The following is a 16984-nucleotide window of genomic DNA, read 5'->3' on the forward strand; positions in this document are numbered from 1 at the left end:
GAAAGAGGATCCCTCCATAGCCCTTTCGTCTGGCAATATTCAAATGCATCCATTGTTTTGTTGTTTCGATAAAAGAGCTTCATGAATAATGTTCTATTCTTTTGTCCAAACCCATGTTGACTGTTAGCCGACTGCATTGTGCACTGGTCCATACTTCTATCAAAACTTGTGTATGCTAACAACACCTGGTGGGTAGTCATGGCGTTATTGGACATAGTCAACCAAGCACATCTTAGATCGCACATTCTGGACATTATTCCTGCCGCATGTGATACCCATACTATAACTCGTTCCCTGTCTAGGTCATGTAGCGAAAGTTGAATTATAATCGTGTCTTACCAGCATATATATATATATATATATATATATATATATTTTTTTTTAATATTCAAAATATTTCAACAGTTCTTGCATTTCATTTATCTAATCTGGTCTAAAGTGTGTTTGTCAAACCAAAATTAGAGTTTGTACTGGAAGTAATAAAAAATTATTTCTTAGTAGTACATGTATGGAATATTTTATAATCTTGTGGTCACAATATTATTAACCCTTTTAGGACTGGGTATATTCAAGGAGGGCGCGCCTAAGACCACCATGTTTTAGCATGTGGTATGGCGAAGAAGACCAAGGTGTTCGAGACATATTTTTCACATCTCCTTTCAGAAACCTGTAACTTAGTTTGTAATAAGGTTTCTTCACAATTCTTTTTTCAAAATCTTGAGAAAACAACCCTTTTTTTATGAGATTTAAATGGAGGCAGTTTGAACAAAATATTTTAAAATAAACAATATTTTATATAACTTATACATTAAAAATGTTTCTTTTTTTAAAAAATTTTGAAATGAAATATCTGTAGCTTCTAAATTAAACAAAATTTATCCGTTGCAAATGTATTACTTGCGTTTCATACTTCATTTTCTGTACTATCACAATTTTTTTATTTTTTTTGAGTTTGGATTATAATTTATTAACAAAATATTGTTATTGTCAACTTGATCTGAAGTAAAAAAAAAGAAAGCAGCACAGCAGTAAGCACACATTGTTTGCCTACGCTTTGTTGATACAAAGCCAGAAACTCTGAATAACACCAATACACACCTACAATATAACACACAAACTGATTCAACAATATTTTAAAACGTCTCCAGTTGTTTTCCACACTTACAAAAATTTATTTACAAATATGTTTTGCAATGCACACACCATGGCATCATTCTTGGCATTTGGTACACACAGTCCTTCAGCTAGTCCTACAACAACAGCAACAACAACAACAACAACAACAACAACAACAACAACAACAATAGGGAGCCTCCGTGGCTCAGACGGCAGCATGTCGGCCTCTGACCGCTGGATACCGTGGTTCAAATCCCAGTCACTCCATGTGAGATTTGTGCTGGACAAAGCGGAGGCAGGACAGGTTTTCTCTGGGTACTCCAGTTTTCCCTGTCATCTTTCATTCCAGCAACACTCTCCATTCTCATTTCATAGCATCTCACTCATTAATATAAATCACTTTGGGAGTGGTGACCCCATCGTAATAACAGCCTATATATGATTCATTCATTACATCCCTGACCCGGTCAAAGACTGGAAAACAGGTTGTAGGTTTTTTTCAATAATAATAATAATAATAATAATAATAATAATAATAATAATAATAATAATAATAAACAACAATAACAATCTTATGATGTGAAACGGCAAGTAACCTAGTGCACTCTTCTCAGTTTTATCGTTTATGGTATCTCCTTTCCAAGTGAATAATTATTTTGAGTGTTGTTTTCCATTTCAAGTGATACAGCCATTACCTTTGCAAATACTGAGTGTGTCTCGTAAACATATGGCAAGTTGCGAACTGTAGGCAGAACTCGACAAGAACTCTTGACGATGACTTGTTAGATGATTTATCAGATTTCTGGAAAGGAGATACCGTAAACAAACAAACTGAGAAAAGCGCACTATGTTACTTGCTGCCACACGTGGTTTATGTTGAAACAGCAACAGCAGACTGCACGCGCAGCTCGGCGATAAGGTTAGTGCGGGCTGACACTCTACATTAGATGTGCTGCACTGTATTTGTTGGTGTTTATTTTGTGCTTTGACTCTCATACTCAAACTGTAATCTAACAGTCCCAAAATATCTTCAAGACCCTAGATATAGCATCATATTATTCATGTGTTAAAATATTTGGCCTACAGGTGTCCTTTTACTCCATTGACGAAATATCGCCAGCTGGTCTTTTCAGCCAGCATGACCATTGACGATATATCGTCAGTTGGTCTTTCTCGCAAGGATTGTCACTGACGATATATCGTCAGCTAGTCCTATAAGGGTTAAGATATTAGTATCTTAAATTAGGTTTTCTGCTGCTATACATTTTACACCACACTGACGACTGGATAGGTTAAGGCCTAGGATTAGGAAGAAAGAGACTGTGCCCTTAATTTGTCTGTTGTGAAAGTGGGAGACCATTTCCTGCCGAGAATCAAACCTGGGGCCCTCTGAACCAAAGGCCACTACACTGACAATCCAGCCAAGAAGCTGGACCTGGTAGAGAGACAACTCGTGTAAAAATATATTTTTATAGATAAAATGTCATTTTTCTATATAGCAATCATGCAAATTGGTGGGAAAATGGCTATACACCTGCCCTTACTTAGCTAAAACCTTAGAGTAACCTAGGAAAAACTAAAAATTTGATTTAAAAAATACATTTTGTACGTACTATGATAGCCATGCCATTGAGGTCCGAGCCAGCACTGGCAGCTGTAGGAGATGTGTTTGGCACCTTATCTGTAGCTGTCTCCGAGATGTGAATGTAAGAGTCAGGAATGCCCAGGGCTCTGCTTGCTACCTACAACAGCAAACAGTATTGTATACTCCCTGATATAAACAAAGATTGTCAAAGATATGACACTAGGAAGACAGATAAAAATAATAACAGGACAGTGGAAGCAATGCGGAGGGGAACAATGACAAACTCCACGTTTTCATACATGCCAGAAAATAGTTTCTTTTGATATCAGTCCCAGTTCTTCCAGATCTACAATGGAAGCTGTTTTATTCAGCAACTGATCATCAAGTCTCTTTAACTGAAAAATTGGCCAAGTGTCTACTTCTGATTCTCAATCCCATCAACCAGCCATGAGAGTTTCAAAATGCTGTGCAATTGTACACATGCTCAGCAGATGGTGCAGCGTAACTAAGTTAACAGTTGCCATTACAGTTTTAGTACTAACGTATCATGGAAGCAGAAGTAAGAAGAGGAAAAGAGCACTATTAATAAAACAAAAATTTACATTTCTCATAGAACTGCAATAATAACTTAACTTTTGTTGTAATGGTCTACCTTTTCAATACTATAATACATAATGTTTAGGAACTAGTTTCAGCCTTGGCTGGCCATCATCAGCCATAACACAAAACTGTAAAAACACATCTAATAACTAAAACAAATGTACAAACATACACAAATGACGTTAAAAGGTATTAAAAGCATCTGGAATGAACTATGAGCACAACACGTAAAATAATTAAAATAAGACTCTCAGCGAGATCTAAAATGTTTAGATGCGTTGTATCATGTTAAAATGTTTCATTGGTCCTTCTTGTTCAAATATCTTGAAAATCTTCCTCTATTGGAAGTTTTCATTGGTTGAGTGAAGGACAGCACATGAAGATACGTTTAAATAGCTGGCATGTTCTTAAATTACAGCTGGCAAAGATTCACAATTCAATGTGTTGTCCATGAAGTTAAGCTTTCGCTGCAGCATGTGGTGCATGGCCTACTGTTGTGCGCCTCATTCTAACGGGGAGGAATTAATAATGAAGTTAAGTATTGAAAAGGTGGACCATTACAACACGAGTTATTGTGATCACAATTCAATACGGATCAAAAACATGAAGTTTATATCCTACAACTCAGACTTGAACGGGGCAAAAACCATATTAAATTATGGATAGCTAAGCTGGAGCAATTTAATGTTCTTTTGTATGAATACCTATCACTGCACTCTTGATTATGGAAAAGGCTAAATGAAAAGTGAACCAACATAGGAGTTCAGATGATTGGTTAGCCTGTTTTAGACTCACCCTAGTGCAAAAAAATATAACTGGCAAAAAAAAAAAAAAAAAAAAAAAAATCTGACAAAAAAAAAATCAGAATATGTTAACAAGGTTGATGCAATAGCAAAGGAACACAGTCTAACACCAGAACAAATATGGTTGAACCTGAGTTCTACATATATCAAGGTGAAGAGTAGATTTAATATGTAACTAAAAATTACTAACAAATCAAGTTTAGATATTAGGTATGTCATTATTTTCAGGAATAAAATAAAAGACAGGTTATTTCAGAGATATAAATTAGCCTAAAAACGTAATTTGTATTTAAGATTCTTTTAATATGTCAGGTTTCCAACATTATTAATCAAGATTGTTGATTTTGCACCCAAATTTTAAAAATTAGTTGAAAATAAGAGTTTTTTTTGTTCTGTTTTTGTTTTTTACTAATGCCTGTGGAAAGTGAGATATAAGCAATTCCCAAATCTACAGCCATTTCAATTTTCGTTTTATGTGGACAATTGGCCACTTATCATAAATTTTACTTTCTCATCGAGTGTGTAACTTCTCTCTTTCTATTCTCCATGGCTGACTGACAGCAACATACACAATCTCTACTGACAAAACTGCAGTTTTCATTACTCAACAAGCAATTGTACCAGTTCTTTGCATGGGAATTTGTAATGTATTACCTGTTTCCTTCATTAATACATGCGAATTTACAGGCCTGTATTCAAACATTTAATACAGCATGTTAACTTATATTTTTCTACAAATGCACGTGACAGTAACTTGAAGTAGAGACAGAATTAGGACAATTAAAGTTTATTGTACGGTACAGTTCCAGGTCCGAAGTTGTACGAAATTTGCTGTGCTTCTCTGTTTACATATTGTTTCTACGAGCAATGGAGAGGTGCTGTGGCTGAAGACTCATGAAAAAACACCGTTGATATATAAAAAAAAGAAATGGCGTGTCGCTTTTAGTGGTGGGAGTGTCCGAGAACATGTTCGGCTCGCCAGGTGCAGGTCTTTTGATTTGACGACCTTAGGCGACCTGCGCGTCGTGATGAGGATGAAATGTTGATGAAAACATCACATGCACCCAGCCCCCGTGCCAGTGGAATTAACCAATGATGGTTAAAATTCCTGACCCTGCCGGGAATCGAGCCCGGGACCCCTGTGACCAAAGGCCAGCACACTAACCATTTAGCCATGGAGCCAGACACACTGTTGATGATAACCTCCCGTATTATCCGTTCTATCAAAAAGAGTTAAATGGCTGTTTAGTTTATCCCGTTAACCCACTTTGAAGTGAAATGCACTAAGAGTTCCACGGGACTTGGACTAAAAATCCAATTTTTTGTAAGCAACCCCATTATTTACCGTCGTACAATAAATACGTATATGGGATAAAAGAATGGGAAAAAAAACTTTCTTAAGTGTTCAATATACGTATATGGGATAAAAGAATGGGAAAAAAAACTTTCTTAAGTGTTCAATATATTGCCTAGTCTTTTGATAGACCTAATTTAAAGAAATATATATATTGGGAATAAATTTTCTTGTAAAAGGTAACTCCAAGTGATAACTTGACATCATATGAACCTGCTAAACACAATCCTGAATGAGAAGATTACAAATTGCACCCACTTTTGGGCTAAATTAGCTGGAACCTTACTGAAAAATGGTCCATTAATGACATTTCTTTATTAATCCTCCTATTGAAATGATGCACATGAGAAACATGTTTTAGAAATTGATTTCCATTAAGGCAGGTAGATTTCCATTAAGTTTGGTTGTGTATATTTTGTGGGAGTGCAAAATCACCGTTTTGGTTTCGTATAAACCCACAGTCAGTTTTGGGATTCAGAAATAGTATTGGCCCTAAAACCTACCCAAGGACTGGTGGATTCTAATATCAAATTTGGTAGAAATATATCCAGTAGTTCTCAAGTTATAAGAACTCAAACACACACATAAGCTAAAAATATGCAGATGGTCATTATTACACCTGAAACGGATAACTGTATGAAAATTTTGCCAAAATAATCAATGTACATATACAGTCATTACGATTGTGTTTATATAGATATGGCAAATCTCAGTTCTTGGCATCATTTTATTGTCTTGTTTTCATAACCTGCTTACAGTTAAAACGGAAGTATGTCCCGTGTCCCGACCATGTATCTTGTAATCTTTGGTGTGGTGAGCGAACCGTACTAATGGCCAAAAAATTATTGAGAGCAAGTCAAGGCCTCAGAAACAGTTAGGGCATTCCCCCAAAAGAGACACGCAGTTCCTGGTGTTTTCGTCCTAAAGGAACTTTGGAGGTCCTTGATTCACAACCAAACCCAGAAGATTGGAAACAGGAAATTAAGAAGGAGAAGAAGAAATGTACTGATCATACCTGAATCATTTTGGTGTGTAATCCTTGTCCCATCTCAGTTCCACCATGGGCCACAAGAACAGAGCCATCAGTATACACCATAACAAGTGCTCCACCCTGGTTAAGGAACTTTGAAGTATAAGAGATACCGAACTTTGTTGCAACGACTGCCACACCCCTCTTCTTCCATCTGTTCTGCCTAGAAGACACACACATGAATGAATGAAACATCAGAATGGTATATAAGAATATTATTCCATATTAATGAAGTATGGATATTTTCAGCAAGACTGCCTCATAGCATTTTACTGAAAAATTTCAACACTTAGTTTTGCATAAACGAATTAAATTACTATCCCATAGATCCTATGATCCAAATTACTTCGTGTTTTATCTTTTGAGAAAACCTAATAGGTAAATATTAGAAAACAAATTATAGTACAGTAGGAACTGAACAATGAATAAGATTAACAGTCAGATTAACAACTGAAGTGATCTCCTGAAAGTGTAAATTTGCTTAAACAATGGAGAACACATCTTGCCATCATAATAAGCCAATTTCAATAGTATCTGAAATAATAGGAAAGTACCGGTAAGTAATAATTCTGTATTGTTTGAACATTACTTATTTATTTCCTGATCCAGTAGTGGTTTTATATAATATCCATGCTCACAAACATATTTTTAAAAAAATTAATGTGTTAACATAAGACAGCCCCACAATTTCCAAAATCAAATCTTGAGCATGGGAGCAGTCCACACCAGATGGCAGAGGGCTTCAAAGCTCCCACCTGGTTCAAAGGAAGCATTGTGAAAGCAAGTGTGCATGGAAATAGAAAACAGTTTTATGTTTTTATTATACTCTGATTTTGGACAAGGATGCACAGTGAGTTTCTCTCATCAGTTGGCCAGCAGGGGCGCCCAGTTTATTTGCCTCCCGTTGACTCACCACTTCCCATTACACAGCGCAGCGACAACACAGAAATACCCGTACTTCGCAGTTCAGGTTTGTGCTTAGAACGTGTATTAAGTGTTTATCTGTTGCTCCAAATGCTCTTGAATTGTGAAGTGTTACTTCAGGGTATAATCCTCATAATGCCTCCACATGTGTACATGGTACAAGAAAGGGTATTTATGTATGATAATTATGTGAAAACTGAGTCTTGCAGGGAAGTTATTAGGCAATTTGTAACATAATTTCCAGGTGTACGCCCTCCACATAGAGACCATGCAGAAACTCAAGCAAACTGAATGGAACTGGTTCTTTATTAGATAAGAAGCGAAGTGTTAAAAAACTTTTACTTAACGAGGAAAAAGTAAATGAAATTACGGAAAGATAAGAACATACACGTACAAAATCCCTAAGATGACTTTGACAAGAAGCCAGGGTTTTGAAGAGCTCAGCATGGCGGGCTATAAGGATGTTAAAAATGAAATAGCCTTAATTATGGTAGACGAACTTATGCATGTGACTATGCCAGAAACGTGTGGATGTAGGAGAACATTTTCAGTATCTCCTGTCATAAGAAACGAGCTTACTTTCTTAATTCTTAATTTTCTTAATTCTTATTTTCTTAATTTTAATTGTTGTCTCGTGTCATGAATGGATGAAGTGAGCGAAGTGCTGTCCTTGTTGCTATGCTGCGGAGCAGGGAGTGATAACTCGGTGGGAGGCGGGTAAGCTGGGTACGCCTGCCGGTCAACCGATGAGAGAAACTCTTCTATAAAAGGCAGAGCAGTTCTTGAAATGGGGTTAGTAAGTAATTTAGAACAGTCATCCCTCTTGGTCTTTTGGTGGGGTAGATTTGATTAATGTTAAGCAAAGTGAAAGAGTGGTCTTTTATAATAGATGACATTTGATTTCTGGGATTCTAAACAAGAGGGTTATTGTTGAGTTCAGATATGTTGAAATGTCCTAAGCTTGGGAGAGAATCTAATAATGTTATTTGCTTTACATCCCATTAACTACTTTTACGGTTTTTAGAGGTGCCGGAATTTAGTCCCGCAGGAGTTCTTTTACGTGCCAGTAAATCTGACGAGGCTGACGTATTTGAGCACCGTCAAATACCATCAGACTGAGTCAGGATCAAACTTGCCAAGTTGGGGTCAGAAGGCCAGCGCCTCAACCGTCTGAGCCACTCAGGCTGGCTGGGAGAGTGTCTATAGCTGAAATCAGAGTGGGCTGGCTGGGGAAGTGAAAGAGAACATAGGAAACTGATGGTGGAAAAGATGGTTGACATTGTGCAGTCGAGACCAATAATGAACACCAAATGGTGCGCAAGGTGACAGAAGAGCAGTTGATTGGGTGTGAAGCAAGAATCGGTAATGGGTGATGGGTGATTTCAGTTAGACACAGAGCCATGGAGAAGATCTGGTGAGAACAGGATAACTTCAGAGGTGGAGCATATTAAGGAAGCTAAGTGATGATAGTGGTGAACAGAGATGGCCAACTAGCAAGCATCAAACTACCACACCACCAGTTGGAGAATGTGAACAGTTTCACCAAACTGGGCAGTGTAGTCTCGGGGGAAAAATTAGCCACATGAGAGATCACCAACAGGGTGCAATTGAGTTCCCTCTTCTACCAACATAAAAGGTACCTGCTACGGAATGTAAGTAATGTTCAACAGCTATTTCATACCGATCTTGACCTATGGTACTAAAAAATGCACCGTCATGAAGAGACTCATCAAGACTGCAGGCATCAGAGATGAATTTCCCAAGGACCACTATTTCGATGACTGGGATGGACACATTAAGAAATGTGGTGATGTGGGAAGCTGGGATTAATTCCTACAGGGCAGAATGTAATACCAGTATACTAAATCCCACAATAGGTTGCCCAGAGCAGAATTTAATATATTAAATGGTCTCAGATCCGGTGTTAGTAATCAAAAAACAAGGCAGAGGGCAGGGACTACACTTTTAGGTCTGCTGAAAGGGGAATCCTTGAATCGAGTTGTGTAACATCCCTGCTACCTTTTTACAATCTGTGAGAGGCTATTGTGTTCAGTCAAGCATGCGTTGTGAATTTTGAGATGGCTTTTTGTGATTTATATAGGTATTTTGCTTCAATTTTGGACTGCATGGATGTAGATGTGATTTTTCATTTCAAGAGTCTGAAGATGTAAATTCAAGCAGTGAGTCGTCTAAGTGCAAGAGCGACTCATGTTCCCTTGAAACAGCTTATGAATGGACTGACATGAGTAACTAAGACCCAGAACTTTCATGTACAATTCAGATATATAATATTAAACAGGAACCAATTTTACATTCACATTTTGCATGGCGACTGAGTTTACAGAGTACTTTTCACTCTTTTTTGGTACCAAAATGTTGACATAATTAACCAGGAAACAGCAATTCAGGCAAACAAATGGAAACAACAGGCAACACCTCCAACTAGAAGACGTAGAATCAAAGACTGGTCATCTCCAACACTATCTGATATAAGGGCTTTGATCGGTGTAATAACTTATTTGTGGAATGACTTTTATGCCTTTTATGCACCAACATGCTGCCGCAAAATGATCTGTAATGTCCTACGCACCTCTGTGAGGGAGTACATCCAATACTCAAGGTAAGTAATTAATATTATGTACATACACTTATAGCTAGTTTGCTAATTATGGATGAGTTTTAATTTGCCATATTTTCGGTCTGCATACAGACAAAGCGCTTTTGCCCGTGTAGGGTTGACATTTCAATGACACAAAGTTGATACATTCGGACTGCGGTGATTCAGACGTGTGATCAGAATGTAGACTATGAAAATAAACCAAGGGCACTTTGAAAGAGGTTACAACTTATGAATTTCATAGTTGGTTCTGTATAGACATTAAAAATATGCAAAAATTAATTATTAAAAAGAATTTATTATGATAATTAATATTATAAAAAATAAAACAAAGAACACTTGGTTCACAGAGATCATGAATGATTTAGAAGAATTAAATTTATCAATGCTTCACATTGAAGGCAGAGAGGAGAAGAGGATTCTAAGGAATTAACACTTACAATTCAAACTCTCAACATTTGAACGAAGGAGGTACACCATTAGTGACAAGCAAAGGGCAGCCAGGTCCAACAGGATGAAGTAGTTTTGGGAGCAGAAGAAAAAGCTGAAAAGCTGACTATTTAATACTATTAGACTAATGTTGACTTATTAAAGTGCTCCGATGGGGGCGTAAAGTGTGTAAAAAATATATATAAATGACAAATTCTTTTCAAGAAGAAATTTTTGCACTTTGAAAGAGAGGCAAGATGGTAACTACCTGGTTGGAAGACCTAGAACTTGCTACATGGATAAGCTCAAGATTGACTTTGTTTAGAGGAAGGACACATTATATGAAGTGGAGAGCGAAAGAGTTTGTAACAGTACCTGAGAAACTGGAACTATAAGCCAGTGAAGATGACAGTCAATCCATGTATGAATTTAAACATCTGTTTTATTAATTATACCTATTCAGGTCACCCATGCTGGCCCCGTGGTGTATGGGTAGCGTGCCTGCCTCTTAACCGGAGGCCCCAAGTTCGATTTCCGGCCAGGTTAGGGATTTTTACCTGGATCTGAGGGCTGATTCGAGGTCCACTCAGCCTACGTGATTAGAATTGAGGAGCTATCCAACAGTGAGATTGATGATGATTGTTGTTTAAAGGGGCCTAACATCGAAGGTCATCGGCCCCACAGTGAGATAGAGGCCTTGGTCTAGAAAGTCAAGAATAACGGCTAAGAGGATTCATCGTGCTGACCACACGACACCTTGTAATCTGCAGGGGCCTTCAGGCTGAACAGCGGTCACTTGGTAGGCCAAGGCCCTTCAGGGCTGTAGTGTCATGGGGTTATGTTAGGTCATCCATGGAAAGATCTGCCTCTTTGGAGGTGACATGCCATTTAAAAAAAATACCTATTAAACTCCTCAGCAGCCTGTTTCTTGGTGGCATAGTCAGCTCTCTCCAGGCACTCATCCCAGCAGTGTTGCAATGTACAGTTGATGATAGGCTGGTTGTACTGTGTTGTGTCTCCCTCCTTGTACAGGTTGAGAAAGGCCACCTACAGGAACAATAAACAAAATCAGATCTTTCAAGACTTAGATGTATGCTGATTGATAATAAAAAAAGATAGACTTATTCCTAATACAGAAAGCTTATTTAAACATACATATACACATCTAAAGACAGAATGTTAGGAGGAAGCTTGGTATGAACACAAAGTAACTGAAGGCAGATGCAAGGACAAACATGAAAACATAAGAACACATGGAAAAATTATGTTTCTTCTGACATGCCAGTCTTCATAGAAAAGTTCTTTCATTATCATTCCACTTCTCTTCTTTATTTTCTCCCCACATAAAAAAAAAACCTTTTTGCTTCAAAGCTGCATTAGAGGCCCAGCCATTCCTCAAAGAGTTCTTGGGCTGGACTGCTACAGTTCTAATAACGATGAAAGGTTTGAAATCAGTTGGCTGTTACTGTGTTGATGAAATGATACTCTTGTACATCATCATATGGATCTAATAATATTTCTTAAATGTTATTATTTTTTCATCCCTTTAATAGTTCATGGTTCTTGGAGATGCTGAAATGCTAAATTTTGTCCCATAGGACAAAAATAAAATCAAGAGCAATAAAGCAGAGAAGAATATAATCGAGATGGGGATTAAGAGATAAGTAAGTTTATATTGAGGGGAAGCAGGAAAGACTGAAGAATATAAAAGAAGATAAAATAAACTAGAGGTAAAAGGGAAGAAATAATTGAATAATGAATGCACATAGATAATGAATACATGGCATAGTAATGAGGCGAGTACAGATCTGGAAAGAAAAGAAGAACCTGTACAAGTTCCTCCACTGCTGATAACTTCATTCATTCATTCATTCATTTGAAAAAACTGCAGGGAAAATCACTCAGAACAGACCACAAAAGTCCTGCAACACTGGATCGAACCATTTAGCTCCGACTTTTTAGTACCTTCCATCACAAAGTCACATAAGAGCATGATGTGGCCTAGTTGTTCTCCATGGCTTTGAAAATATGTCAACCAAGAGAAGTCCTGTGATGAATTTGATGGCTTTGATCCAAGGAGCATGCTACAATATATCCATGGTGTGAATGACAGTCCAATAAGAAATTATATACAGATAGTTGAAGGTAATGAAGGTGAGACAACATTTTTTTAAAGTATGAAAGGAAAGATAAGAGCACAGTAATAAATGAGGATGTTAAGAAGAAAATTGAAGTAAAGAAGCTTTCCAACAGAATGGAGAGAAATAAATTGAGATGGTTTGATCATGTTAACAGGATGGAGGAGGGAAGGTTACTGAAGTGGATTATGGAGGCTTTAAAGGAAGAACAAATGGAAGATTCAGACAAAAAGTAGGTATGACTCAATGAAGAACAGCATAATAAGAAGGAACCTAGCTTGGAACAGTTAAGGAGCAGCAATGGTGGTTGCTAGAAAAAGATGAAAAGGTGCTGTTAACATCCTGACCTGGCTGGAGCTGGAAAAGATAAACTATTACTTAGATGATGAGTTGAAGGGGGAAAATAACAAGCATCAGGAGAAGCAAAGTACAGAATGAAGGCCATGGTGATTGAATGTCTGAAATATTGACAACCAATTGCTTTGATGGAATAAAAACCAAGAATATATTTTGTCATAAATCAGATGGGAAAATAGACTTGAAAAGCATGTGAATTAGCTTTCAATTGATACAGTGTCATGTAACTTACCTCAGTAGGATCCTTGTTGATGGCAGCTGCAATATCCCTGATCATGCATTCAGCAAAGAACATTCCCTGAGGACCCCCAAATCCTCTAAAAGCTGTGTTTGAAGGTAAATTTGTTCGACATACATAACCAGCCACTCGGACATTTGGAAAGTAATAGGCATTCTCCATGTGGAACATGGCTCTGTCCATCACCTGTAAATAGTACAACATACTTGATAAAACTCAAGTCAACAGAATATAGAGTATTATATAAATGAGGACCTATAACAATATTGAAAATGGTGAAAATGCGAATAACCATTATTTCCAGTATACCAATAATCAAGTTCCCTTGCTAACTGGTATTTTCACCCTCCTCTATCAAAGGAGACCAGGAATAATAATTAATCTATGGCCTTTGAAGTGCAAGTGTACTAGATCAAAACACTTTTATAAAATTACATAAAAATATTTAGCTTTATAATTTTCAGTTCTGTACGTGTGAGAGTGAGGTATCCCACAAAAATAGAATATTCAAACAATACACTATCTTCTATTTAACACTGATTGTAGTTTGACTAGAAGATGTTGCTTTACAGGTTAAAAGTAGATTGGTAACCATATGAGGGTGTATATCATGTTATAGATGATAAGTCTAAGATTTTGGGGCAATTTGTATAACCGCTGAAGATGAGAGAATGGATGCTCTCGAAACATGAACGGGATGTAATGTGGTAATAAACATTTAATTTTAAGTATTGACTAAGCTTTCGGTACATATATATATATGTGTGATTTTAATGATAAAGTTGTTTCTTTTTGTTTGTTTTTTACAACTTGCTTTACGTCGCACCGACACATAAGGTCTTATGGCGACAATGGGATAGAAAAGGCCTAGGAGAGGGAAGAAAGCGGCCGTGGCCTTAATTAGGGTACAGCCCCTGCATTTGCCTGGTATGAATGAATATGGAAAACCATCTTCAGGGCTGCCAAGAGTGGGGTTTGAACCCACTATCTCCCAGATGCAAGCTCACAGCTGCGCGCCCTAACTGCACGGCAAGAAGATTGTAGTCAATACGGACCAATTATAAATATTTAATCAATATGGTAACAGGTAGGGACCCTCTTAGAGGCAGCCCTGCCCAGGGAGTGATTCCCCTGCCTACGAGAGTCCCAGAGCATGCTGACCCAATGTGTAACATCTGTTAAAGGGTTCCAGCTCAGGGTAACAAGTGAAGACCTCAACGACATCAAAAGCGGAGAATACGATTTGGTACGGTGGAGCTGGCGGAGGAGGCAACCCATTCCTCTGGGGGTAGTACAGATGGAACCCACTGCCTTGTGGGATGAGGAGGGATCCTCAAAGGCTAAGGGAGTAAAACGCGAAAGAAAATCCTCAATTACGTTATGCCTAGCAAGCCAATAAAAGAGCTTATTTGAAGTTGCTTTCAAAATACATAAGAGCCTCGGAACACATTTATTAACTAAATTAAGACACCAGCATGAGCAGACTCATGACAGGGACAATGGTTTATGGCCTGATGATAGACAGGGTCCTGCAAAAATGCAAGAATCCCAGAGGAGACGGATTAGGACCATCAACTTACTCAGTCTCACAGGAAAATGTGAAGAACTAGTGGACCTCATAGAAAGGAGGAAATTAATGATACTGGGGTTGAGTGAAAACAAAATGGAGAGGGAAAGGAATGACGACATTAAGAAAACGGTATACACAGTATTGGCATGGAAATGACAAAGAGAAGAGGAATGGTGTTTGTTTCATCATGAGTAAAGATCTAAAAGAAATCGCTGACATTCAGTATGTAAGTGAGAATAATAAAGGTGACTGTGCATTTAGGGAAAGAAAAACTAACTTTGGTACAACAGGTGTATGCATCTCAAACTGGATGTTATCAAGAGGATAAGAACCAGTTTCTTGATGATTTGGAAAAAATTAGTAAAGAAAGAGTAATCATTATAGGAGATCTGAATGCACAGATTGGGATGGATAGAATAGGATGTGAGAACGTAATGGGACCTCATGGATATGGTGGACGAAATATGGAAGGTGAACGTCTCCTCGACTTCTGTATGAGGAATGGGTTGGGGTTGAAAAATAGTTGGTTCAAGAAGAGACAGAGCCATAAAATAACACGATACAATTGGGATGGACTACAAAATACTGTAATTGATTATGTCATTTCAGATGAAGAAAGGAGAAGAATGGTAACAGATCTCAGAGTAATACCCAGCGAGAGCCTTGACAGTGACCACCATCTATTAGTAGCGGACCTGAGAAACTTATGTGCCAAAAGTACAGAACAGGAAAATGCCAAAAATCAAAGAATGGGAACTCAAGAAAACATAAGAGAACTGAGTATCAGAACCGGATAAAAAAACCTGTTATCAAGAGATGAAAGGAAAAATGGAGAAGCAGAATGGACCAAAATGGAGAGCCAGAATGGACCAGACTAAAGGGCACTTTGGTTAAGGAAGCAACTGAATTTTGTGGAAAGACAAGTATGAAAATAAGGGAGAAGGAAACACCTTGATGGAATGAGAGAGTGAGAGCAGCAATTAGGGAAAGAAATCTCTTGTGGAAAGAAAGAAATTGGGAGAAAAATAAACTGGATCTACTAGAGACAAGGCAAAGATCAGAAACCTCTAACAATTATACCGAAACAAGAAACTGGACATTAAAAGAATGTTTACAGAAGAAAAGACCAAGGCATGGAATATATTCACTCAGAAACTGGAGGAAGACAGCAGAGGCAATAAGAAACTACCGTATAGTGTTATCAGAGGTAAAAGGAAACAAATACCATAAAGGCACTTGAAAATGGAATTCTGGTTATGACAGAAAGTGACAAGAAAGAAGTCCTGAAGAACCATTTCGACCACCTACTGAATAGACCAGCTCAAGAACAAAATACAGAACTGGAAATCCAAGCCTACAATGAAGAACCTCCCATCACCTGGACAGAAACTGAGACAGCCTTAAAATCTATGCCTAAAGGAAAATCTTCAGGTTCAGATGAAGTGAATGCAGACATGATAAAGGCAGTAGGCATCCAAGGTATACAGTGGCTGCACAGAGTACTAAGTGCCTTATGGACAGACAACAAAATACCTGCAGATAGGAGCAAGGGCATTATAATTCCCCTGTTTAAGAAAGGCAGCAGACGGAAACCCACCAACTATAGAGGAATAACCCTGCTGTCTCATGGTATAAAAATTCTAGAGAAGATCATAGAAAGGAGATTGAGAACCACCATTGAACCACAGTTAAAGGAGCAATATGGGTTCAGAAGTAACAGATCAATAATGGATCTAATTTTTAGCACCCGCATGCTGATGGAAAAGTATTGGGAGAAAGGCAAAAACCTCGTCATAGTATTCCTGGATATAGAAAAGGCCTATGATAGTGTAATATGAGATAAGATTTTGGAATGTCTGAGGAAAAGAAATGTGCCTGAGGGACTGGTGAGGAAAATTCAGATGTTGTACAAACACTGTACTAGCTGTGTACAAATTGGGGAAGGTCGATCATCATCACTTGAGACCAAGAGTGGAGCTCAGCAAGGAAGTGCACTGTCCCCCACTACTGTTCATCACTGTTATGGACAATATAATGAAGAACGTCAAGGAAAATTTAGGTGAACTGAATGCAGTGGCCTTTGCTGATGATATCATGATTTGGGGTGAAAAAGAAGAGGAAGCACAGACCAGACTCAACGTATGGAAATCCCAGTTCTAGGAATATAACCTGCGAGACCAAGACAGTGGTGATGGCAGTCAACAGAGAAGGGTGTCCAGCAAG

The 16984-nt window shown here is 37.9% G+C and overlaps 1 protein-coding gene across 1 annotated transcript in view; it reads right to left on the reverse strand.

Moving 5' to 3' along the window:
* The window catches only part of ry (xanthine dehydrogenase rosy), a 182405-nt gene that overhangs the window by 21302 nt on the left and 144119 nt on the right, over positions 1–16984 (reverse strand). Inside the window, exons 20-23 of the mRNA XM_067153950.2 lie at positions 13186–13377; positions 11360–11505; positions 6474–6651; positions 2730–2858 (exon numbers count right to left, since the gene is read on the reverse strand). Coding sequence (XP_067010051.2) covers positions 2730–2858; positions 6474–6651; positions 11360–11505; positions 13186–13377 — 645 coding nt within the window. The remainder of the gene's footprint in view (positions 1–2729; positions 2859–6473; positions 6652–11359; positions 11506–13185; positions 13378–16984) is intronic.

This window comes from Anabrus simplex, chromosome 9, assembly GCF_040414725.1.
Source record: "Anabrus simplex isolate iqAnaSimp1 chromosome 9, ASM4041472v1, whole genome shotgun sequence".
In the NCBI taxonomy this organism is placed as follows: Eukaryota; Metazoa; Arthropoda; class Insecta; order Orthoptera; family Tettigoniidae; genus Anabrus; species Anabrus simplex.